General features: G+C 37.4%; 4 protein-coding genes and 1 long non-coding RNA gene across 25 annotated transcripts in view; 3 read left to right on the forward strand and 2 right to left on the reverse strand.

Moving 5' to 3' along the window:
- Nucleotides 1-26,471, forward strand: part of hipk1b (homeodomain interacting protein kinase 1b) — a 93,020-nt gene that overhangs the window by 31,707 nt on the left and 34,842 nt on the right. The gene's annotated exons all lie outside the window — the stretch shown is intronic.
- Nucleotides 546-2,332, reverse strand: LOC147834615 (uncharacterized). Its single transcript, XR_015502248.1, has 2 exons — nt 2,035-2,332; nt 546-1,352 (listed from the first exon to the last, which is right to left on the reverse strand). It is a non-coding gene; the product is annotated as an uncharacterized LOC147834615 (long non-coding RNA).
- Nucleotides 2,071-8,020, forward strand: b3galt6 (beta-1,3-galactosyltransferase 6). 17 transcript variants are annotated; one of them, XR_015502065.1, is made up of 4 exons: nt 2,071-2,413; nt 4,321-6,057; nt 6,178-6,570; nt 6,615-8,020. XR_015502065.1 is itself a non-coding variant. In XM_087272776.1 (3 exons), exons 2-3 carry the CDS (start codon nt 4,328-4,330, stop codon nt 6,954-6,956), a joined length of 993 nt encoding a protein of 330 aa, XP_087128902.1. In that variant the 5' UTR covers nt 2,071-2,413; nt 4,321-4,327; the 3' UTR covers nt 6,957-8,020.
- Nucleotides 7,272-16,676, reverse strand: si:ch211-160o17.6. 3 transcript variants are annotated; one of them, XM_087273106.1, is made up of 6 exons: nt 16,430-16,676; nt 14,620-14,732; nt 12,936-12,975; nt 12,711-12,846; nt 11,122-11,266; nt 8,320-9,675 (listed from the first exon to the last, which is right to left on the reverse strand). In XM_087273106.1, the coding sequence occupies exons 2-6, from the start codon at nt 14,641-14,643 to the stop codon at nt 9,574-9,576; spliced, it is 447 nt and encodes a 148-aa protein (XP_087129232.1). In that variant the 5' UTR covers nt 14,644-14,732; nt 16,430-16,676; the 3' UTR covers nt 8,320-9,573. The 3 variants fall into 3 exon arrangements, 2 of the variants coding, with proteins under 2 accessions (XP_087129232.1, XP_087129231.1); XR_015502214.1 differs by lacking the exon at nt 16,430-16,676 and having other exon boundaries at nt 7,272-10,689; nt 10,901-11,266; nt 14,620-14,749; XM_087273105.1 differs by lacking the exon at nt 16,430-16,676 and having other exon boundaries at nt 14,620-15,472.
- Nucleotides 16,168-23,221, forward strand: tmem167b (transmembrane protein 167B). 3 transcript variants are annotated; one of them, XR_015501892.1, is made up of 4 exons: nt 16,196-16,301; nt 18,878-19,009; nt 21,374-22,013; nt 22,198-23,214. XR_015501892.1 is itself a non-coding variant. In NM_001003761.3 (3 exon segments), coding segments are annotated over 3 exon segments (225 nt in total). In that variant the 5' UTR covers nt 16,168-16,291; the 3' UTR covers nt 21,457-23,221.

The following is a 26,471-nucleotide window of genomic DNA, read 5'->3' on the forward strand; positions in this document are numbered from 1 at the left end:
CCAACTGAGCTACATTGACTTTCATAGTAGAAAAAAACGATTATAAGAAAGTGAATAGTTACCAGTTTCCAACATTCTTCAAAATATCTTATGCGTTCAACAAAATAAAGAAACTCAAAAGTTTGGAACGACTTAATGTTTATTGACTTCCACAACAGAAAAAACAAATACTATGGAGGTCAATGGTTACAGGTCTCCAACATTCTTCAAAATATCTTCTTTTTGTGTTTAACTGAAAGCAAAAACTGGAAAGTTTGGAACCACTTGAGGTTCATTGACTTCCATAGGAAAAAAAAAACACAATGGAAGTCAATAGTTACCGGTTTCCATCATTCTTCGAAATATCTTCTTTTGTGTACAACTGAAGAAACAAGCTCAAAAGTTTGGAACGACTTGATGTTCATTGACCTCCACAACAGAAACCACAAATACTATGGAGGTCAATGGTTACAGGTTTTCAACATTCTTCAAAATATCTTCTTTTGTGTTCAACTAAAGAAAGAAACTCAAAAGTTTGGAACGAGGATAAGTAAATGATGACAGAATTGTTTGGCGAACTGTCCCATTAAGCGTGGTTTGTTTGCAGCATTTATTAGTAGTCTGCTTTTCAAACTAGAGTGCACCAAAAAGTCGCTGACCCTAAAGCTGTGTGCGTGTGTGTGTGCGCGGTCAGTGACGGATATTAATGTGATCTGTGGTCTTCTGCTCTGAACGACACTGTGACTGACCGCTGCGGTCCTTCTTGTCCTGCTCAATAACATGACGTGCCTTCACATTCTCTCCAACGCGTTTGGCTGTGTTTTTGAGTTCAGAGAACGTTTAGCATCAACCAAGAAAGTACTGTACACATTTTGTAATGTCAAACAACGATGGAAATGAAAAAAACACCTCCATTGTAATGCCATCAATAAACAAACATCACAAAACATCCGATCTGTTCTGTCTGCTTGCTGTTTTTAGCTTTAAATGTTCAGTCATTATTAACTTGTGAATGCTGGTAGTTAAAATAATCACTGACATACTGTAGTAAGGATGGTGGTGTATAGTTATTTATAGTTCATTTTACACTATATTATATAGCGCAGTGGGTTGCAAGATCACCTCACAGGAAGAAGGTCGCTGGTTCGAGCCCCGGCTGACTCAGTTGGCATTTCTGTGTGGAGTTTGCATGTTCTCCCCATGTTGGCGTGGGTGTCCTCCGGTTTCCCCCACAGTCCAAACACATGCGCTATAGGTGAGTTGAATAAGCTAATTTGGCCGTAGTGTATGAGTGTGATGGGTTGCAGCTGGAAGGGCATCCGCTACATAAAACATGCTGGATAAGTTGGCGGTTTATTCCGCAGTGGCGACCCCTGATTAATAAAGGGAATAAGCCGAAAATAAATTAATGAATGAATAAACAAACAGGCTTAAAATATCAAGTTTTGTCATATTCTTTTAAAAATGTACATGTGGTTATATTTATAATCATATTTTGTTGTGTGTTTACATTTTAAATCGATTTGTTTTATGAACCTACGGAGTCCATAAAGGGACATAGAGGTGCAAGGGAATAAAATACGTTATATGGGAGAAAAAATATGTATATTTTCAAACTTTTGCGCTATATATTTATGAATATAATGCTTAACTCGCAAAATGTTACATTTTAAGTTGTGAATAAGAGCAAATAACATGTTTTAACGCAAGTAATTCACATTTCTTTGCCCAAATATCAGTCAGATTTGATGAAAACCCACTGGAATGGGCGATTTTTAGCTTAAATGTTCCTAACAGTTTATATAGGTTGAATTTAATCGAACAAATTAAATGAAGTAATGTTCACCTTAATTCGTTTAGTATAAATTCAGCCCAAATAAATGGTTTACAACCAATTACCGTAAAGAAATGTAGTACATCCAAATAATTTCATTGGTGTGGCAAGAATGCTTATACCTTCTAATTACGCTAATTTTGTCACGGTTTTGGAGCACAATAGTTCATTTTTAACATTCATATTAACAAAACCGTCAACAGCACCTTAAAAAACCGTACTTTTTTACTTCAGGCACGATGATCATCCAGTCCGGCAGGGAGCGCCGCTCGTCAGTCAGTCAGAGCAGCGTTTCTTCTCGGTTTGCTGTAGTAATGGACGGGAAGTGCAGCGCGTTGAAACTGAAGAAATAAATAATGAGGCGTTCAAAACTCTTAACGTTGCAAGCTGTAAATTTTAGTCTCACATCTTCAGTCCTTGCTGCAGGTTTGAGCCTCTGCTGAGTGTAAATATTGTACGCGTTGTCAGGAGAAGCGGGAGCTGTGGTAAATCTCCAGCTCATCATCATCATCATCAGCTGCAAAAACAGCATTTTCCCATGAAGATGGACAAGATGAGCAAAACACGCAGTCAGTGATCAGTCTGGAGGAGATTTACAAGGTAAAAGGCAATAACATCTTTAGCTCGGTGAGCACTGTTTGATGGCTGTGTTTTTTATGCAGTATTTCCTATATTTACTGTTTTATTATTCTCTTTTATATATATATATATATATATATATATATATATATATATATATATGTGTGTGTGTGTGTGTGTGTGTATATATGTGTATATGTATATATATATATATTTTTTTTTTCACCTGGTGGCCAGAATAATAATCTATCTTATTATCTTATATAATAAATTATCTGTTCATTACAGCTTTATTATTCTCTTATTAATGTATATTACAGTTGAAGTCAGAATTATTAGCCCCCCCTTTGATTGATTCATTTATTAAAAATATTTCCAAGTTATGTTTAACAGAGCAAGGACATGTTCACAGTATGTCTCATAATATTTTTTCTTCTGGAGAAAGTCTTATTTGTTTTATTTTGGCTAGAATAAAAGCAGTTTTTAATTTTTTAATGAACCATTTTAAGTTCAATATTTTTAGCCTCTTTAAGCTAATTTTTTTTTCAATACTCTACAGAACAAACCATCGTTATACAATAACTTGCCTAATTACCCTAACCTGCCTAGTTAACCTAGTTAACCTATTAGGAATGAGTTATTAAAACTATTATGATTAAAAATGTGTTGAAAAAATCTGCTCTCCGTTAAACAGAAATTTGTGAAAAAATTAAAAGGGGGTTAATAATTCAGGGGGGCTAATAATTCTGACATCAACTGTATTTACCTGGTGGCCACAATACAATAGTATTCGATATTTACTATTTTGTTATTGTCTCTCATTAATATTTTCTTTTACCAGGTGGCCAGAATAATACAGTATTTTCTATATTTACTGTTTTAATATTCTCTTATTAATATATTTTTCCCTGGTGCCCAGAATAATAGTTTTTTTTAATATCTTTACTGTTTCATTATTTCCTTATATATATATATATATATATATATATATATATATATATATATATATATATATATATATATATATATATATATATATTTGTACCTGGTGGCCACAATAATAATATAGTATTTTCTCTGTTCGTTACAGCTTTATTATTCTCTTATTGATATATATTTTACCTGGTGGCCACAGTACAATAGTATTTTATATATTTACTGTTTTGTTATGGTCTCATTAATATTTTCATTTTCCTGGTGGCCAGAATAATACAGTATTTTATATATTTACCGTTTTATTATTTTCATATTAATATAATTTCATCTGATTTCCAGAATATTACAGTGTTTTATATATTGACGTTTTATTATTCTCTTAATAATATTTTTTGCCTGATTTCAAAAATAATACAGTATTTTATATATCTGATGTTTTATTACTCTTTTATTCAAATATTTTTATCCTGGTTTCCAGAATAATACAGTACTTTTTTTCTATTTACGTTTTTATTATTCTCTTATTAATATATCATTTTACCTGGTGGCCAGAATAATATAGTATTTAATTTTTTTTACGGTATTAATGGTCTCTCATGAATATTTAATTATTATAATATACATATATTTAATAATTATCTTATTTAATTGGTTTGCTGTACTGAATTAAGCTTTCTAATAGTAGTAATTTTTATATAAAACTATACTTGTTATCCATGGCCTTTTTTGTGGGTTTATTACTTGATGCTTTTTTATGGGGCATGCATGGAATATTTTTATTTTATTTTATTTTTGGAGTCTCTTCTAATGTTCTGATGAGTTGATTCAGGTGTTTGAATAGGGAGAGGTTGAAAATGTGTACTGTTGGTGTTCCTTCAGGAACAGAGTTGGGAAACACTGACCTACAGCGCCACATTGTGGCCATGGTGTGAACAAACAGGCCTTTATATTTCACCCTATATAAAATTGATCAGATCTCTTCTCTTCCTCAGTGACATTATGAATCTTCTCCGTCTCGTGTGTCGCCATAAGACAGCGCTGGCTCTCGGCGTCCTCCTTCTGTTCGCCGTCGTGCTTTTATTCCTCGCCAAATGTACATCAGAGACGCTGAAGCCGGCTGAGTCTCCAGGAGCGGCTCCGCAAGCAGAGTCCCACCAGAAGCCGCCGGCGGGGCCCGCTCGTCCTAAAGAGCTCTCGGCGTTCCTGGTCATCCTCATCACCACCGGACCCAAATACACAGAGCGGCGCAGTATTATCCGCAGCACATGGCTGACCAAACACGACCCCGAGGTGCTCTACTGGTTCGTAATCGGCACCGAGGGATTACCAGCTGAAGATCTGCAAAATCTGGCAACCGAACAAATCCGTCACCATGACCTCCTCCTGCTCCCTGACCTCCGGGATTCATACGAAAACCTGACGCAGAAGCTGCTCCACATGTACTCATGGCTGGACCAAAACGTGGAGTTTAAATTCGTACTAAAGGCCGACGATGACACTTTCGCACGCTTGGATCTTCTTAAGGAAGAGTTGAAAGTTAAGGAACCCAAGGAGCGTCTTTACTGGGGGTTTTTTTCTGGGCGCGGAAGAGTGAAAACTGCGGGAAAGTGGAAGGAAAGTGCGTGGGAGTTGTGCGATTATTACTTACCCTACGCTTTAGGTGGCGGATATGTGCTGTCTGCGGATCTCGTGCGGTATATTCGTCTGAACGTGGGATTTTTGAAGATCTGGCAGAGCGAGGACGTGTCTTTGGGAGCGTGGTTGGCTCCGGTGGATGTGAAGCGGCTTCACGATCCGCGCTTCGACACGGAGTACAAGTCTCGCGGATGCAGCAATAAATATCTGGTCACTCACAAGCAGAGTTTGGAGGACATGCTGGAGAAACACCAGACACTGCAGAGAGACGGACGCTTGTGCAAAGAGGAGGTCAAATTGCGGTTGTCTTATATCTACGACTGGAGCGTCCCGCCGTCGCAGTGCTGCCAGCGGAAAGATGGCATCCCGTGACTCTTCACACCCAGCGTCTTATGCATTTCTTTCTTCCATGTGATATTTATTTATTTATTTATTATCAATGATGTGCGTCAGCCCGCAATAGCATTACGTAACCTTTTTAAAAATGCCTTTTAAGTGAGATTGATGGGAGGTTTGTGTTGCAGGAAAGCTGCTCTTATGGACGTTTAATGCAGTTAGTTTGGGAACGTGTGGAAGCTGATTGCCTTAAATGGTTCGTTCACTCAAACGTGTAAATTAGCCCATGATTAACTCACCGTCAACGCATCCTCGGTGTATATGACTGTTCATCTGTTTCTTGACTGTCTTCTTTCAGTCGAATCCAATGTGAGTTATTACAGAAATATGATCTTGTGCTTTCCCAGCTCTACAATGGCAAAGTGCCTCATGTTTGGGTGATTAGAGGTCTCCTGTGGTGAATTGATGGATTTTTGCGTAAGAATTTCTGTTTTAACGTTATAAACTTACTAAATGAGAGACTACCTTTCCGGCAGATGATGTAGAATGTATTAAAGCTGTGGTCATTTAATAAATTTATTAGTTTTTACCAGCAGATGGTGCTCTAGACTAGTGTTTAACAGTAGACGGCGCTCTAGGCTAGTTTTTAACAGTAGATGGCGCTCTAGGCTAGTGTTTAACAGCAGATGGCGCTCTAGACTAGTGTTTACCAGCAGATGGCGCTCTAGGCTAGTGTTTAACAGCAGATGGCGCTCTAGGCTAGTGTTTAACAGCAGATGGTGCTCTAGGCTAGTTTTTAACAGTAGACGGCGCTCTAGGCTAGAGTTTAACAGCAAATGGTGCTCTAGGCTAGTGTTTAACAGCAGATGGCGCTCTAGGCTAGTGTTTAACAGCAGATGGTGCTCTAGGCTATAGTTTAACAGCAAATGGTGCTCTAGGCTAGTGTTTAACAGCAGATGGCGCTCTAGGCTAGTGTTTAACAGCAGATGGCGCCCTAGGCTAGTTTTTAACAGCAGACGCCACTCTAGGCTAGTTTTCAACAGCAGACGGCCCTTTAGACTAGTTTTTAACAGCAGATAACACTCTAGGCTAGTGTTTAACCGCAGATGCCGCTCTAGGCTAGTTTTTAACCGCAGACGCCACTCTAGGCTAGTTTTTAACAGCAGATGGCGCTCTAGGCTAGTTTAGCACCCTCTAGACTGGCGGCATCTGCCGTTAATAACTAGTCTAGAGCGATATCTGCTGGTAAAAACTAATCTAGAGCACCATCTGTTGTTAAAAACTTGCCTCTTTTAACTAGACTATTATAAACTAGACTAGTTTATAACAGCAGATTGCACTCTAGGCCAGTTTTTAACAGCAGATGGCGCTCTAGGCTAGTTTTTAAACAGCAGACAGCGCTCTAAGCTAGTTTTTAACACCAGATGGTACTCTAGGCTAGTTTTTAAACAGCAGACAATGTTCTAGACTAGTTTTTAACAGCAGATGACGCTCTAGGCTAGTTTTTAACAGCAGATGGCGCTCTAGGCTAGTTTTTAACAGCAAATGGTGCTCTATAGTCTCCATCTGCTGGTAAAAACTAGCCTAGAGCGTCATTTGCTGTTAAAAACTAGCCTGTTAAAAGTAGCCTAGAGCGCCGTCTACTGTTAAAAACTAGTCTAGAGCGCCGTCTGCTGGTAAAAACTAGCCTGGAGTGGCACTTGCTGTTAAACACTAGTCTAAAGTGCCGTCTGCTGTTTAAACTAGCTGTTAAAAGTAGCCTAGAGCGCCGTCTGCTGGTAAAAACTAGCCTGGAGTTCTGAAGTAACTAATTTTTTTTCTTCATTTTTTTTTCTTGTACTAAATTTGGCTTCAAATATCTCACATTGAATTTGACTGAAAGAAGAAAGTCACGCAGCTAGTATGCCTTTAGGATGAGTAAATCATGGGATAATTTCCATTTCTGAGTAAACTAATTCTTTAAATTTAACGAGTAGATTAACTCCTACTTTTTGAGTTGACAAAACTGTTCAAAATTAGTAGGAGTATCTGGAGGATCTGAAATTCTGTCTGCTAAAATCTTTAAGTAGACTGAACTAAGATCCCAGCCAGCTTTTCTTAGTAGCTAATTTTAGTTGCTGATTTGAACAAGCTTTGTCAACTCAAGAATGATGCGCTTATTTACTTGCTACAAAGTAAACGCACTGTTTGAGCTGTAATGCTAACAAGGCTGTTTTACAGTGCATTGTTGAGTGTCCTTTACTTATTCTGGTGATTGAGCCTGGGGGGTTGTGGGTAAAGTCATGTTTCTGCTGTATTGTCTGCATACTCCTCCTAGATACTTGACGTCCGCTGACAGAATTCTCTATTCATTATCCTGAGATGTTTAAACTGTTTCTGTTATAGTAAAATGACTCCTTCCTAAATGTGAAGCAGGAATGGACGGGTCACACTAATGGTTTATTATTAGGAAAGATACTTGAAGATAAACGTTTATAAAGCTTGCTTATGCTTTTTCCCATCATTGTGATCAAGAAGCTGCGACGTTTTGTTTGTTTCTTGTTGTTGTTGCTCACAAATTTGCCATATGATGATGATGATGATGATAAACCTGACTTGAGAGTTTGGCCACCAGGTTTGGCTGTATTTCTAGTATTTTACGTGTTGTTGTGACTGACTTCGTTGTAAATAATGTACCTCAAATTTTATTAAATGTTTTTTTTTGTTTGTGCCATTTTTACACATCATTGCCTTGTATGAATACTTTAAAAAATGACTAAATATATGGCCTCACAGCCAGGGTGCGGATTATACAGGGTGGGCCATTTATATGGAGGAGTAAATGGGAATGGTTGGTGATATTAACGTCCTGTTTGTGGCACATTAGTATATGTGAGGGGGCAAACTTTTCAAGGCGGGTGGTGACCATGGTGGCCATTTTGAAGTCGGCCATCTTGGATCGAACTTTTGTTTTTCTAATAGGAAGATGGTCATGTGACACATCAAACTTATTGGGAATTTCACAAGAAAAACAATGGTGTGCTTGGTTTTAATGTAACTTTATTCTTTCATGAGTTATTTACAAGTTTCCGATCACTTATAAAATGTGTTCAGTGTGCTCATTGTGTTGGATTGGCAATGCAATCCTCTTCTCCCACTCTTCACACACTGATCGCAACACCGCAGGAGAAATGCCAGTAAAGGCTTCCAGTATCAGTAGTTTCAGGTGCTGCACATCTTGTATTTTAATACCAGCGTCTTTATTACAAACATGCTCGGTTTTAAAACGTTTTAAACTTATAAAACGTAAATCACAGAGAGTTCAACAGATATTTTGATCCCAGTTTATTTGCTGAACAAAAATGTTCTGTGGCCATGTATACATGTTATTATAGAAACATAGCATCTGCCAATCGATTTGGTGGGCAGGGAAAAAAACGCACTCCTACATCGTGTTGTGGTGGGCCTCAAATTCACTGATATTTGGATCCTATTTTAATGTCAGGAAATTCTATTAAACGAGACTTGTAGTGTTTCTATCACTCTAATAGGACAGAGCACATACTATAGCCCAGTTCTGTCCAAACAGCTTACAAAAGTTGATTTTTTTTTTATCATATGTGCCCTTTAAATCTTCTGATTTTTTAGTCATCTCAACCTTTAATAATCAAACTGACTAATAATATTAAGTTAAACTTAATAAAGAAAAACTTTATTAACTTATTTAAATAAAGCAACATAAAAATACTGTATAATGTTAATTCCTAAAGAAACACTTGCTCATGACTAGGGCCAGATAGAATTGACTGACTGTTCATTCGTTCAATCATTTTCCTTCGGCTTAGTCCCTTTATTAATCTGGGGTCGCCACAGCGGAATGAACCGCCAACTTATCCAGCATATGTTTTACACAGCGAATTCCCTTCCAGTACTGGGAAACATTCATACACACTCATACACTACAGACAATTTAGTTTATTCAATTCCCCTATAGCGCATGTGTTTGGACTGTGGGGCAAACCAGAGCACACAGAGGAAACCCACGCCAACACGGGGAGAACATGCAAACTCCACACAGAAATGCCAACTGACCCAGCTGGGACTCGAACCAGCAACCTTCTTGCTATGAGGCGATAGTGCTAACCACTTAGCTGCCGTGTTCCCCCAGAATGGTGATTGAAAAGTTTTTTTTTGCACTTTATTATTTCATGTGGACTGAACACAATTTTGACAGTGAGTCACAAAAATCAGTTCCTTATAGACGCGCTTTGAGGAAATGGATCATGGTTGTGGATTCAGTAGCCTGTGATGCTGATGTGCCTCAGGTTCTCTCGCACTCGAACAAACTCCGGCATGTTTCGTAGGTCCTCTCTGCGTCTCAGCTCTTCTTGCTCATACTGTATGGAGAGAATCACAGTGACTTTACTAAACAACACAGAGTTTAAATCGACTTTACAGTGTTTGGAAACAAAATAAAAGATCTTAATGTCAATTATGATGAATTTAAAACATTCTTGCATGAAAACTACTACAGTAATTTGATTTAGAATAAATACTGTAGTGTTGTTGAACCATACTACAGTAAAAAGTGTATATATTATAGCATTTACAACTCTTTGTTAATGAATGCTGCAGCATACTGTGATATTAACTGTAGTGAACTGATAATAAATACTGTAATACAGTACATTTTTAAAACAGCAAACTGTGGTGTTTTGTAATATACCTGCAGAAAACTACACCAACTGGGTCAATTGTTACTATTACTGTGTTTGTTGCGTTACCATGGCAACTATAGTTGTAGAAAACAACAGTATTGGGTCAATTGCTACTATTACTATAGCTGTTGCGTTACCATGGCAACTATAGTTGTAGAAAACGACAGTATTGGGTCAATAGTTACTATTACTATAGCTGTTGTGTCACCATGGCAACAATAGTTGTAGAAAACGACAGTACTGGGTCAATTGTTACTATTACTATAGCTGTTGTGTTACCATGGCAACTATAGTTGTAGAAAACGACAGTATTGGGTCAATTGCTACTATTTCTACAGCTTTTGTGTTACCATGGCAACTATAGTTGTAGAAAACGACCGTATTGGGTCAATTGCTACTATTACTATAGCTGTTGCGTTACCATGGCAACTATAGTTGTAGAAAACGACAGTATTGGGTCAATTGCTACTATTACTATAGCTGTTGTGTTACCATGGCAACTATAGTTGTAGAAAACGACAGTACTGGGTCAATTGCTACTATTACTATAGCTGTTGTGTTACCATGGCAACTATAGTTGTAGAAAACGACAGTATTGGGTCAATTGTTACTATTACTATAGCTGTTGTGTTACCATGGCAACTATAGTTGTAGAAAACGACAGTACTGGGTCAATTGCTACTATTACTATAGCTGTTGTGTTACCATGGCAACTATAGTTGTAGATAACGACAGTATTGGGTCATTTGTTACTATTTCTACAGCTGTTGTGTTACCATGGCTACTATAGTTGTAGAAAACGACAGTATTGGGTCAATTGCTACAATTACTATAGCTGTTGCGTTACCATGGCAACTATAGTTGTAGAAAACGACAGTATTGGGTCAATAGTTACTATTTCCACAGCTGTTGTGTTACCATGGCAACTATAGTTGTAGAAAACGACAGTGTTGGATTAGATTTAGATTTCTGTTAGTCTTTGACATTTCTGTTGTTACCATGGCAACTATAGAATTTCTTCAAGTACTTGAAAATAGTATGGTTCATAAACAGTACAGTGCATATACAGTGTTTACTATACACTACTGTAGTATTGTGTTGGTGTCGGGGTCAGTGAACACACACCGCCTGCAGTATCTGGCGTCTCTTGCTCAGCTCTTTCTCCAGGTCAGACGGCGGCTGTGAGGCTTGTTCTTGGTCTCTGTTTTGCTCCAGTCTCCTATGTTCCAGCACTCGCTTCAGCTCCGGCTTCTCTTCAGGCAGAAGACCACTGCAAGCAAGGCATACATTTGTGGTCAAAATACATAAGCTAATTAATATACTTTAGTGATTGGGTGGCAAATCCAAAAGCTATTAACAGTCTTTAAATAGGGGAGGGGCTACTCTATGCCCCGCCCTCTCGCCATGTTTAAGTTGAGATTACGTCACACGTTGAACAAACACGCACATTTCAAAGCACTTCATGGGACCTTCAAAAACTACCTTAATGCAAAAATAAGGGAACAGGACTTGATGGTGCAGGAGCTCACACACACAACACACACTGGCTCAGAACGAAGTGTCTTGGCTGTGTTTTCTAACAGGAGGTTAGAAGAGTGTGTGCTGATTGTATCCAGACGGCGGAGGCCGTGCCCTGGGTAAGAGGCTCGCTCTGATCCTGCTGGATTGCCCCTTTAGATCACTTCTCTCATCCACACAACAGATCATACAAGCATCTTAATTTAGTCAGGAGAAAAATTAGGACACCCAAAAAGTACACTCGTCATAGAATAACGAAACCGGCGAAGCTGGGTAAACTAGCACTGTGGTGGAGTATTATAAATACATTTGCATTTCAATCAGTGTTCAAGAATGCAATCCACTCAGAAGCACTCCAAATGCTACTGGGAAATCTTGCTATTGTCACATTAATATAAATTTCAGCACAGACTCATAGAAGTTGGTACTGACAACAATAACAGCACGGCGATCCATCATGAACGCCACATTCTGCACGGTTTCACGGCTTGAATGAATAATTCAGAAGCAGCTCTTCTCATAGGATAAGAAATGAATATCTCATGAATAATAATTAGTAATTAGATTCAGTGTTTAGTGTTTTCGATTTATTCACAGTTGTGATTTGCATTATGGGAGGTTGATCTCTATTATACATATTATAAAAAATAATATGTAAAGAAATAAGTCTGAAAACGTAACAGAACAGAAAATGTACGGGCAGTTTATTACAAGGTTTTTGTAGAGTAATATACAACACCAACACAGAAAAAATAGCACTTTACACTATTAAAATGCTCATATAAATCACTTTTTTCAAACTTTTGAAGGTTAAAAGTTGTTGACAGAAATGCGAGAAAGAAAAGATGCTAACATTGGCTTAATTGATGTTCAACACACAAATCTTACATTTACATTTAGCAAAGTGACTCACAATTGAGGAGGCATTCAGTGATTCAACAAGAAGGGCAATACACACAAGTGCTGAATACAAAGTAACTGTGCTCAGAAAATTAAGTGCTAGAAGGGGGAGTCCACTACATCCAATCAGCTCGCAGTAGGAAAAAACAAGCCACGCCCATTGTTTTCTCATTTAATATTCCGTTTCTCTAGAAACTGCTTCACAATACGGAATATAAAAGGTTGCAGCTTCCGATTTGTGCAGACTTTATAATCTCAGAACATTTAGTTTAGTGTTTCCTGACCCTTTAACTCACCATCTGTGGCTGATGATGAGCTCACGGTGTAATCCTCTCCGGCTGCAGGACTCCAGCACGGGGTTGGTCAGTTTCTTCGGACGGATCAGACCGTCTTGGCCTTCATTGGTCTGATAAAACACACTGCTGGAGCTCTCTGATGGAAAGAAATGAAGGGGTCAGAGGACTGTTTGTGTATAGTAACCATTAATGTTGTAAAGACATTTTAAATGACAGGAAAAATACCTTTTCTCTGGTTCTTGTGTGCCATTCTTTGTGAAATAACCTAATTGGGAGAGTAAAAACTGCATGATTGAGGTCCAGCAGAGTCTGTACTGACAGTTTGTCATTATTTAATGTATTGGAAATGTTTCACTTTCACAGCACAGGGATTGAAGCAAATAATGCTGTAAGTTTTGAGAAAAGCCATCACAAAATGATAAAACAATTATATAAATTATTGCAATGTATAAATAACCACAAGACAAATTATAACTAACTAATAATTAATAACAATTAACCATGGTTAACATTTTTACCACATTTACTGTCATCATGACAAATATAAAATAAATCAGTTATTAGAGATGAGTTATTAAAACTATTATGATTAGAAATGTGTTGCAAAAAAATCTGCTCACTGTTAAACAGGACTTGGGGAAAAAAAATTAAAAGGGGAGCTAATAAATCTGACTTCAACTGTATATATTTATATATATATATATATATATATATATATATATATATATATATATATATATATATATATATATATATATATATATATATATATATATATATATATATATATATATATATGTCTTGTTTTGTATATATGTATTTTTTTCCAGAGATATATACAATATATATATATATAGCTTTTATATATAGCTTTTATTCTGTTTATAATAAATCTTATCAATTTTTTGTGTGTCTTATGCTTAATGATTGTTGAATGACTTATATAACACCTAAATATTCAATAATATAGTATTACTAAATTAGTTCTAAGAAATAACAAAAGTTTGTTTTGTAAAATGTTATTTTTAGTTCATTTCAGTAGTTTAACGCTTTTAAAAAGATTGGGGTCAGTGGAATAGAAATAAATGTAAAATAAATAAAATATAAATAGATATGCATTAACCGCATCAAAACTCCATTTAATAGATCAAATTCTAACTCAACAGCAATTTACAGCAAATACTATAGTAATGCATCAGGAAATAATTATATAGGTTACTAATATGCCTATATTTTAGTGACACAGAAGACTGGAGTAATCACAAAATACTATAGTAACTAATTTATCATAAATGGTGTTTTAGAACCATGCTATAGTAAGTATAATAAAAAATCTATAGTAAAATAAACTAATTATACCCAGTACTAAGGTTCCTACAAGTATATATAATGCTACAATACACAACCGTTTACTGTAGTAAAAATAAAGTAAACTACAGTATTTATTGCAGTTGATCAGGTCACTAAAACAATGCTACATCATGCTGTAGCATTCTGTAGTGATGTAAATGCTATACAGTATAATATAATTTACTATAGTATGATTTTAAAACATATTTACCTTAAATTACTATAGTACTTTGGAATGACTTTAGTCTTGCATCATTAAAACTACAGTAGTCACCATTTGAAGTGGATCAAAAAGGTAAAGAATATATGTTGTTCAATAGTTTTAGGACATCTTTAATGAAAGACTTTGATCCACTTCAATTGTTGACTACTGTATATTATCATTGGTAACATATATATTATAATTACTTCATGCCGTCTTTAATTCTAGTGCATGTAAACACACAACTTTAATACTTTAATACTCCCTTTGTAAGATGCGTGATATGCTCACATCTAGTTCACGAGCAAAACATGCAGTACATTATAAAGTGAATACAGTAGGCATGTTAAACCTTACCTGTGTCTGGTAATATAACAGCATGCTGGAGTGCAGAAATCAGCACAGAGAGACTCTTAAAGGTAAACCTGTTGCTCCGCCGCTGTAATGCCATTAGATGTACCTGAGTAACACTGGACGCCCAGCAGGGAGCAGATGGAGGATTTACACACAGCTTCAGTCTCATTAGAAACAACCTGCTTTGTGCTGAGAAAGGTCAAGCTGCTAAGAGCCATTGTTTTCCGTAAACAAGCAGTGTTTGTGTTTATTTTGGTGAATATCAGTACGTAAAGAACAACTGCGCAAGCCTAAGCTGAACAGCCGTGATCTCCGATCCCTCAGGCAGCGCTGCATCAAGAATCCTCATTCATCTATAAGCCAGATCATCTTTGAGCTGTGGCAAATCTTTGTCAAGTACCACATTATGTAGTTACATCCACAAATGTCAATTAAAACTGTACTGTGCCAAAAGGAAGCCGTATGTTAACAGTGTCCAGAAGTGCCAATGGGTTACATGTTTAAATTAGATATTAAAGTTTGAGGGCAAACTTTATGGCGGCTTGAAAAGCAGAGTCTGAAAGTTCGAGGTGGTTTTAAAGTGTAAATAGCATGTTAGTATGATTCTAGCTTGAATTAGCATGTTACTAGCATGAATTAGCATGTTATTAGCATGATTCTAGCATGAATTAGCATGTTACTAGCATGAATTAGCATGTTGTTATCATGAATTAGCATGTTACTAGCATGATTCTAGCATGAATTAGCATGTTACTAGCATGATTCTAGCATGAATTAGCATGTTATCATGAATTAGCATGTTACTAGCATGATTCTAGCATGAATTAGAATGTTGCTAGCATGATTCTAGCATGTTGTTAAAATTGAAGTTTGAACTTCACAGTGGCGCAGTGAGTAGCACAATCGCCACACAGCAAAAAGTTAGCTGGTTTGAGTCCCGGCTGGGTCAGTTGGCATTTCTATGTAGAGTTTGCATGTTCTCCCCATGTTGGTGTGGGTTTTCTCCTGGTGCTCTGGTTTCCCCCACAGTCCAAACACTTTAGGGGAATTGAATAAGCTAAATTAGCCGTAGTGTATGAGAATGAATGTGAGAGTGTGTGGGTGTTTCCCAGTGTTGGGTTGTAGCTGGAAGGGCATCCGCTGCGTAAAACATATGCTGGAATAGTTGGCGGTTCATTTCGGCAAACCCCAGATTAATGTAAGGGAAACACCCACACACTTTTGCAATTTAACTTATTTAATCCCTCTATAGCGCAAGTGTTTGGACTATGGGGGAAACCCACACCAACACGGGGAGAACATGCAAACTCAGAAATGCCAACTGACCCAGCCAGGCGATTGTGCTACCCACTCCGCCAATGTGCTGCCAACTGTCACATTTACAATTAATAATAAAACACAATCTGTCCTAATAACTAATCATGAACAATGGTTTTCTCTATTTATATAAATATTTAAATATAAAATCATTTTACATATGATTATGTATTTTATTGTTGCTATTATTTCTGTCAGCAGCAGCAGCTTTTAATCTGCATGTTGGTTTCCCATAATGCCGTGGTACCGGAAGCGTTTCGGAAGTCTGCACTGTGTATGCGGAACTGATGAAGACAGTAAATAAAACCCCACTGGCAGCTTGAACTTCATCTCAACGCACAATTGAACAGCAACGAAGATGACAAACGGTATGATTATAAACCCTCGCGATATAAGCTGAACTGACAGGAAGACTTTGAGTCTTTAAAGGGAGATTTTCATTCAGCTGGATGTGTGTGTGTGTGAGTGTGTGTGTGTGTGTGTGGACGTGGCTCACCAATGTCCGCAGCTGCTTTTAACTTCATCTTCACTGTAAACGTTTATAACGTAACTTACTTCTTTCTGAATAAAAATGTTTGTCTAGATATGAAATAGGCGTTATGAAGCCGCGTTAGCAGTCTTATTGATCTCCTTTGCTAACTTCAAAATAGTGTATTATTGCTGTTAAATCAAGAAACGGCGTTCATATTCCCTGCTGCACTGCTATTTGCATATTTTAAATCGTCAGAACACACGTCACTGTCGCTTTATATATGTACATTTATTCCTTTGTTACTGTCAGTCTGTTAACCCATTTTACTCAGTTTGTCAGCTTGATAATTACTTTTAGATAAGCTTTTTCCCATCAAAAAATCTATCTATCTATCTATCTATCTATCTATCTATCTATCTGTCTATCTATCGGTCTATCGGTCTATCTGTCTGTCTGTCTGTCTGTCTGTCTGTCTGTCTGTCTGTCTGTCTGTCTATCTATCTATCTATCTATCTGTCTGTCTGTCTGTCTATCTATCTATCTATCTATCTATCTATCTATCTGTCTGTCTGTCTGTCTGTCTATCGGTCTATCTGTCTGTCTGTCTATCTGTGTATCTATCTGTCTATCTATCTCTATCTATCTATCTATCTGTCTATCTATCTATCTATCTATCTATCTATCTATCTATCTATCTATCTATCTATCTATCTATCTATCTATCTATCTATCTGTCTATCTATCTATCTATCTATCTATCTATCTATCTGTCTGTCTGTCTGTCTATCGGTCTATCTGTCTGTCTGTCTATCTGTGTATCTATCTGTCTATCTATCTCTATCTATCTATCTATCTATCTATCTATCTATCTGTCTATCTATCTATCTGTCTATCTGTCTATCTGTCTATCTATCTATCTATCTATCTATCTATCTATCTATCTATCTATCTATCTATCTATCTATCTATCTATCTATCGTCTGTCTGTCTGTCTGTCTGTCTGTCTGTCTGTCTGTCTGTCTGTCTGTCTGTCTGTCTATCTATCTATCTATCTATCTATCTATCTATCTATCTATCTATCTATCTGTCTATCGGTCTATCTATCAGTCTATCTATCTATCTATCTATCTATCTATCTATCTATCTATCTATCTATCTATCCATCTATCCATCTATCTATCCATCTATCGGTCTATCTATCTATCTATCTATCCATCTATCCATCTATCCATCTGTCTGTCTGTCTGTCTGTCTGTCTGTCTGTCTGTCTGTCTGTCTGTCTGTCTATCTATCTATCTATCTATCTATCTATCTATCTATCCATCTATCTATCCATCTATCCATCTATCTACTTTTTCAAACTGTTTTCATCCATCCATCCATCTTTATCATAGACTATTGTTGCTGGTATTAATATTATAAACAATGAAATATGTGTATAAACAACTTGGAGACAGACAGACATGCTCATGCACATATATACATACATACATACATAGAGACAGAGGCATACACACACACACACACACACACACACGCAATCACACAAATGTCTAACCATACAAACAAGCCAATTTGAAAATTCAGAGTTTCTGTTGATGATTTACTAGGAAAGTGTTGGGTTGAAATGTTAACATTTGTTAACATTTATCCTTCACAATTTCACATAAAACACTGCATTTGTTTTTCCCTATGACAAATGGGTTACAACAGCAAATTTTTATAAAAAAAAAAATTGTTTGTTGTGCCAAACACTTATTTCTTCTCAAGTTTAAACGTTGATATTGTGTTGTCGAAATCAAAAAAATCTAAAAAAAAAAAAAAAAAAGGAACAAGCATTTCATTTTTGGTTATTATGACTGATTGTCAATTGTCCAAATGACAACAGTTTAATAAATTGTATTCAACTTTTTAAATATTGAATTGTTTCCCGAAGCGTACCCGTAAAAAAAATAACAAAACAAAAAACCTTCCATTGTTGTAGTGTTGGGGCGAGACCGCGGCTCAGTGGTTAGCACTGTCGCCTCACAGCAAGAATGTCGCTGGTTTGAATCCTATCTGGGCCAGTTGGCATTTCCGTGTGGAGTTTGCATGTTCTCCCAGTGTTGGCGTAGGTTTCCTCCGGGTCTTCCGGTTTCCCCCACAGTCCAAACACATGCGCTATAGGGGAATTGAATAAACTAAATTGGTCGTAGTGTACGAGTGTGTGAATAAGTGTGTTTGGGTGTTTCCCAGTACTGGGTTGCAGCTGGAAGGGCATCCGCTGTGTAATACATATGCTGGAATAGTTGGTGGTTCATTCCGCTGTGGCGACCCCTGTTGAATAAAGGGACTAACCTGAAGGAAAATAAATAAATGAATGTTGAAGTGTTTCTTCCTCAAATATTAGTTTTAGAATTATTTATATATTTTACACCGATGTTTTTGTAATAATGGAGGTAATGATGATTGTGATGTTTATTGTGTTCATAGTCTACTCTTTCGATGGCATTCTTGTGTTTGGGCTTCTGTTCATTTGCACGTGTGCATACCTGAAGAAGGTTCCTCGTCTCAACAGCTGGCTCCTGTCGGAGAAGAAAGGTGTGTGGGGAGTCTTTTATAAAGGTGAGAGGTCTTCTATTAGCCATTATGTTTCCATTAACCATTGTTTTGCTACTAAATTCATTCCAAAAATCAATAAATAGGTTTATTATATCTCACTTAACCCACTATTAATTATTTATATAATAACACAAGCTCTGTTGGGATGATACCAGACATGTATTCGGTTTAAACGTGGCATAATGCATTAATAAAGTTTTAGATAAAGGACTAAGATTAGACCAAATGCTGTACCTCATTAATAAATGTAATATTAGCTCTACTTCCAAGAAGAGGAATACACTAATAAATAATTTAACCCCAGCAGCATTACGTTTAAATCAAAATGTATAATCTGTATATCCAGCATTTTGCGTTCAGACAAGCTGAAGTCATTACTTAGTAACCCATTGAAGACTAATAGTGCCTGGCTTTGACTTTGCTGTGTTTCCCATTTTCAAAATAAGAGTCCCACATACAGAATAAGTGCACCAATGCTTGTTTTCCTTTATTTTCAGATGCAAATATGTTTTTTTTTTATTTGTATAATTTAAACTATTATTTAAATTGCTGTTATTTCACTTAAGAACAATCGCAGTAAGAGCTGAATGATTCTTAAACGTGCATTAAACATCACTCAGAAGTCTGCATATTTATAATCTGTATATCCTGCATTTTGCATTCTGATGAGCTGAAGTTGTTGCTTAATAATGCATGGAAAACAAATTGCAGCTGGCTTTGACTTTGCCATGTCTCGCGTTTTCAAAATAAGAGTCCCACGTTCAGAGTAACCGTACGTTCACACCGAAAGCGGCGAGAGCGTCAAAGTAGCCGGAAGTCATTCATTTTCAATGAGAGCCGGCGGCGATAGGCGACAATAAGCGGCGAGGAGCAGCGCGGCGCGTCTTCGCCGGCGTGAGCGTCGAGGAGAGTTGAAATGAAGTCAACTTTATGGTAATGAGCTATGACGCGGTTCGGCGGCAAGCAATCAGAATGAAGACGTCCACTGCTTGATAGCAGTTCAGGGAACACAGACCTGTGAACTTTGGTTCCGACCACAGTTGTTCCCAAGTGTTTGATTTTTGCGGTCGCCGGATTTCCAATTATTTACAATGTTTTCTTACAGGAACATACATTAAATAAGTTGCTGGCGAGTTACTGATGTTCATTAATGTTATATAAATTTATCTTTAAAAAGCGGGAATCTCACGCGATGTGACAGTACAAAACAGTACTGCTGCTTCAGGATATTTCAGACATATGGACACATATTGGATAAATAGAGCAAAGCCGCACCACATGCAACTTGATCTTCCATTGTTGTGTGAATTTGATAAGAAGTGCGCAACATTTTCACGCTAAAAATGTCTGCAGGAATGTAACTGATAATACTGCAACGGCTCCTTTAAGTACGAGATCAATGTAGCGAGTTTTGACGCTCTCGCCGCCTGAGCTGAAGGCAGACAGCGTTGTCGCCAGGGCGGCCAGAGCGACCTTGGACGCTCTCGCCGCTTTCGGTGTGAACGTACGGTAAGTGCACTAATGCTTGTTTTCCTTTATTTTAAGACGCAACATAAATAAAACTTATTTAAATTGCTGTTATTTAACTTCAGAAAAATCGCGGTAAGAGCTGAATGATGCTTAAACGTGCATTAATTGCATTACTCAGAAGTCTACAAATTTATAATCCGTATATCCTGCATTTTGCATTCTGACGAGCTGAAGTCGTTGCTTAGTAACACATAGAAAACAAATTGAGGCTGGCTTTGACTTTGCTGCGTCTCCTGGTTTCAAAATAAGAGTCCCACATACAGAGTAAGTGCACCAATGCTTGTTTTGTCTTGGAAGCACATTGTTTTGTTATGAATGTTTATAAATAAAGCTATTATTGCAATTGCTTTTGTTTCACTTCAGAAAAATCACAGTAGGAGCAGAGCGATGCTTAAATGTGCAATACACATGATGCGCAGAACTCTACACATTTATAATCTGTATATCCTGCATTTTGCGTTCTGATGAGGTGAAGTTATGGCTTAGTAGCACAAAGAAATCAAATTGTGTCTGGGTTTGACTTTGCTGGATTTTCTGTTTTCAAAATAAGAGTCCCATATACAGAGTAAGTGCACCATGGCTTGTTTTTCTTCATTTTCAGAGACGCATTGCTTTTGGTTTTATTTTAAATGTTTACAATTGAAACTATTTTAATATTATTTCACTATTATTTTGACTTTGATGTGTCTCCCATTTTTTAAAATAAGAGTCCCATGTTCCTAAAATGTAATAATAAATGTTAGCAGGTATGCAGGTGTGTTTTTGATTCTCAATTTTAGTGTAACGGAAACATGCCTAGTAATGTTTTCCTGACGCCGTTTGTGTGTTTCTCCACAGCTGCGGTGATCGGCACACGGCTGCACGTTGTTGTGGCGGCGTCCTGTTTGTGTATGGCTTTTTACCTCATATTTCTCAAATGACTTGGATGAATCGGTACTGGACTGTGAGATGCTGATGGACATGCGGTGCGGTCAGGAGTCGCCAGCAGATGGGGACGATGCACAGAATCCCTCCACCAGCTGCGGTTTAGCCCTCTTTCAAGATCTGCTTTCCACTTTTGTAAATGTGTAACTTAAAAATAGAGTCTGAAGGGGAATTGGGTCTCAGATCAGGGTCATTTCTGCTGGATGTGGAGCATCTGCTTATGGACTTCACACATGGTTTGTGGTGTCGTTCTCTCAAACATGCACATTTATGATTGAGCTTATGGGATAATGAAGGCAGAATCAAAGTTAATTTGTACAGAGTAACATTTTATAGCAGTGTCTTTTCATTATTTAGTTTTTATCATAAATAGCTTACATCACTGGTGTCAAACTCAGTTCCTGGAGGGCCGCAGCTGTCACAGTTTAGTGATAAACACACCTAATCAAACCAATTGAGTCCTTCAGGCTTGTTTGAAACGTACAGATGAGTGTGTTGGAGCATGGTTGGACACTAAACTGTGCAGGGCAGCAGTTTGACACCCCTGGCTTACGTTATCACTTAAAGCAGGGATGTCAAACTCAATTCCTGGAGGGCCGCAGCTCTGCACAGTTTAGTGCCAACCCTAATTAAACACACCTGATCAAACTAATTGAGTCCTTCTGGCTTGTTTGAAACCTGTGTGTTGGAGCAGGGTTGACTAAACTGTGCAGGGCTGCGGCCCTCGAGGAATTGAGTTTGACATCCCTGACTTAAAGGGGCAGTTCACACACAAATTAAAATGGTCATCATTTACTCATGCTTCTAAATCTGCTTGATTTCGTTTTTCTGTTGAACACAATAGAAGATAATTTGAAGAATGTTACAAATTGGTAGCCGTTAACATCCATGGTATCTCTTTATCCTACTATTAATGTCAATGACTTCCAGTCTTCTTAAATATATACCTTTTTATTGGTTCAACAACACAAGATAAACGTTATAAAGGTTTGAAATCACTCAAGAGTGAGTAAATGTCAATGTTTGTGTGAACTATCCCTTTAAATTACCCCAGATGTTTATAAGGAAACATGATATAGTTTCATGCAGAGTGAAAAGGAAACCTAAATGTGATTTTTAGTTTAGGATATAGCTCAAAACTACACATGTATGAACTTATTTTCTTGATGAGACATATTCAGTAGTATATTTGAAAGCAAATCATCCTGGCACACACCATGTAGTTGCATAGCATGTCTATTCATATCAGTTTGATCAATACACAGCAAAGTTTATAAACAAAAATCACTTTTTCTTTTAAAAAAACATGCGTCTTACAGTAAATATAGATGATAATGGTTCATTCCTGAGGTTATGGCTCCGGAATATCAAGAGGATGGTATGATATTAATTAAAAAAATCAAACTTGCAATAGAGAAACACACTACAGATTGAATCCTACACATTTATATGACTTTTTTCTGATTGTAAACACTCTGATGATTCTGTATGTTTCAGCACCATGATGCTCAGCGTGTCAACACTTTACACCGCACAAAAATACACAAGCCAAGATGTTCTGTAGTGTTTATGCCTTTAGTTGTGTGTGTTGCAGCAGCCTATCGTCGTTTCTTCACGTATTTAAACTTGGTTCAGCTTGTAAATATCTGCAGTCGTGCTCTGAAACTGCTAGCAAATGATAGTTATTGGGTGTTTCATATTTGTAGACATGTGGAATCTAATAAATATTTGATATCAAACCCTATGCAACGAAATACTAAAGCGTGGTATAGGTCATTTTTTTTGGGTTGGTTTTCAAAGTCATGCATTTTTAAATACTAGTCATTTGGAAAATGGTGTTTAAATGATTAAGTACAAATAATGACATTTACATTTACATTTAGTCATTTAGCAGACGCTTTTATCCAAAGCGACTTACAAATGAGGACAAGGAAGCAATTTACACAACTAAGAGCAACAATGAATAAGTACTAAAGGCAAGTTTCAGGTCTGTAAAGTCTAAGAAGGGAAGTATTAGTAGTTTTTTTTTTTTTTGTACAGTTAGTGTGATATTCAAAGAGGCAATTGCAGATTAGGAAGTGAAGTGGAGACTAAATAGTTGAGTTTTTAGTCGTTTCTTGAAAATAACGAGTGACTCTGCTGTTCTGATGCAGTTAGGGAGTTCATTCCACCAACTGGGCAGATTGAGCGCGAGCGTTCGCGAAAGTGATTTTTTCCCTCTTTGGGATGGAACCACGAGGCGACGTTCATTCACAGAACGCAAGTTTCTGGAGGGCACATAGATCTGCAGAAGTGAGTGCAGATAAGAAGGTGCTAGGCCAGAAGTCACTTTGTAGGCAAACATCAGAGTTTTGAATTTGATGCGAGCAGAAACTGGCAGCCAGTGCAAACGGACTAGCAGCGGAGTGACATGTGCTCGTTTAGGTTCATTGAAGACAACTCGTGCTGCTGCATTCTGGAGCAGTTGAAGAGGCTTGATAGAGTTAGCTGGAAGCCCAGCTAGTAGAGAGTTGCAATAATCCAGTTTGGAGAGAACAAGAGCTTGAACAAGGAGTTGAGCTGCATGTTCAGATAAGAAGGGTCGGATCTTTCTGATGTTGTAGAGTGGGAATCTGCACGATCGAGCAGTTCTAGAAATGTGGTCAGAGAAGTTTAGTTGGTCATCAATCGTTACTCTAAGGCTTTTCACCATTTTGGATGCAGTAATGGTTGCCCCATCCATCTGGATTGAAAAGTTATGGTGTAGAGTCGGGTTGGCAGAAACTACAAGCATTTCCGTTTTTGCGAGGTTCAGCTGAAGATGATGATCTTTCATCCAGTGTGAAATATCCAACAGGCAGGCTGAGATACGAGCTGGAACCGAGGGATCATCAGGGTGAAAAGAGAGGTATAGCTGGGTATCATCAGCATAGCAGTGGTAGGAGAATCCATGTCTCTGGATGACTGGTCCTAGAGATGATGTGTAGATGGAGAAGAGAAGTGGCCCAAGAACAGAGCCTTGAGGTACCCCAGTGTTTAGATGCTGTAGGTTGGACACCTCTCCCCTCCAAGACACCCTGAATGACCTGTCAGAGAGGTAAGATCTGAACCATTGTATAACAGTGCCCGCAACGCCCAGTGACTCAAGCGTAGATAGCAGGATCTGGTGGTTGACAGTGTCAAAAGCAGCTGACAAGTCCAGCAAAATGAGGACTGATGATTTAGAGTCTGCTTTAGCCAGTCTGAGATCCTCCACGACCGAGAGCAGGGCAGTCTCAGTTGAGTGGCCTTTCTTAAAGCCGGATTGCTTGTTGTCCATGAGATTGTTTTGAGTAAGAAAGTCCAGAACTTGATTGAACACTTGATTGAAATGATCCTTTTTATTTTTTTCATAATTATTTTTTAGGGGTTTTTCACCTTTATTTTGATAGGACAGTAGAGAATTCAGACAGGAAAGCACTGGGAGCAGAGAGAGGGAAAGGATCGGCAAAGGACCTCAAGACGGGAATCGAACCCGGGTCGCCACGAGCACACTGGTGCTGTATGTCAGCGCGCAGTACCACTAGGCTACTGGCGCCAACAAATGAATCTTTTAAAGTTGGAGAGCACGATGTAGTTAGCGCTGTCACCTCACAGCAAGAAGGTCGCTGGTTTGAGTCCTGGCCTGGCCAGTTGGCATTTCTGAGTGGAGTTTGCATGTTCTCCCCGTCTTGGCGTGGGTTTCCTCCTGGTGCTCCAGTTTCCCCCACAGTCCAAACACATGCGCTATAGGGGAAATGAATAAACACAATTGCCCATAGTGTATAAGTGTGTGTATGGATGTTTCCTAGAAATTAGTTGCAGCTGGAAGGGCATCCGGTGTGTAAAACCAAATATGTTGGTGGTTCATTCTGCTGTGGCAACCCCTGATTAATAAAGGGACTAAGTCGAAGGAAAATGAATGACTGAATGAATATATATATATATATATATATATATATATATATATATATATATATATATATATATATATATATATATATATATATATAATTTTTTTTATTTTGTTTTTTATAATACTCCAAAAACACTTTATGGAGAGGTTATCTATAATTTAATGGATTAACTTTTGTTCATCTTTATTATTATTTTACTTTTTTTCTGTTTTTTTGCCTTTATTTGATAAGCAAAACTAATTAAAGGTATTTTAGAATTTTCACACTTCATTGTAATTTCCTTTCATAAATCTATTTTGCATCAGCTAAAAAAGTTGGAAAGGCTTATTTTTTTTACAAATAATTTTTTCTTTTGAGTATTGACTGTATACTGATTATAATAATCATTTGGTTGTATTGGTATGGATATGACCATGAGAGTTTGTTCTATATGTATATATTCAGGTATTTGTATGTGTATACATAATTGGTAGTTTAATTTGTTCTTTAAATGTTTTTTCAAATTCATTTTCCTTCGGCTTAGTCCCTTATTTATCAGGTGCTGCCACAGCGGAATTAACCGCCACTTAATTTAGCATGTTTTACCCAGCGAATGCCCTTCCAGCTGCAACCCATCACTGGGAAACACCCATACACTCCTATTCACACACACATACACTCCATTTATACACATACCCAGCCGAAGCTCGAACCAGCGAACCTCGCTTTCCACTGGGCCACCACGCCGCCCAAACTACATCACTATATTTAAATAAAACCACTAAAATTAAAACAGTGAGCAGTGTCGGTGTTTGACCTGCAGATGTCCTCGGTGTTCACTGTTCTGATGGTTCATCGTTCTAAAGTGGCGAATCAATTTTTGAGTCGATTCAGTTAATTCACAGACTCGGTTCGTTCTCGGTCATTTCTTTGTTCGAGTTTTCTTTGTTATTGTCCTTTAATTTGTTGTTCTGTATTGTAAATTTGGCCGATGATCAGGCTTTTTTTTACTAAATGTTTTTAAGCAGTGTTTAAATAATTTGTTCATGTATATGATTAAAAAATATTAATTATTAATAATAATAATAGTAATAATAAACATAGTATTTGGACATAAT

This window comes from Danio rerio, chromosome 11 (assembly GCF_052040795.2).
Source record: "Danio rerio strain M-AB ecotype USA chromosome 11, GRCz13ab, whole genome shotgun sequence".
NCBI classification, from domain to species: Eukaryota; Metazoa; Chordata; class Actinopteri; order Cypriniformes; family Danionidae; genus Danio; species Danio rerio.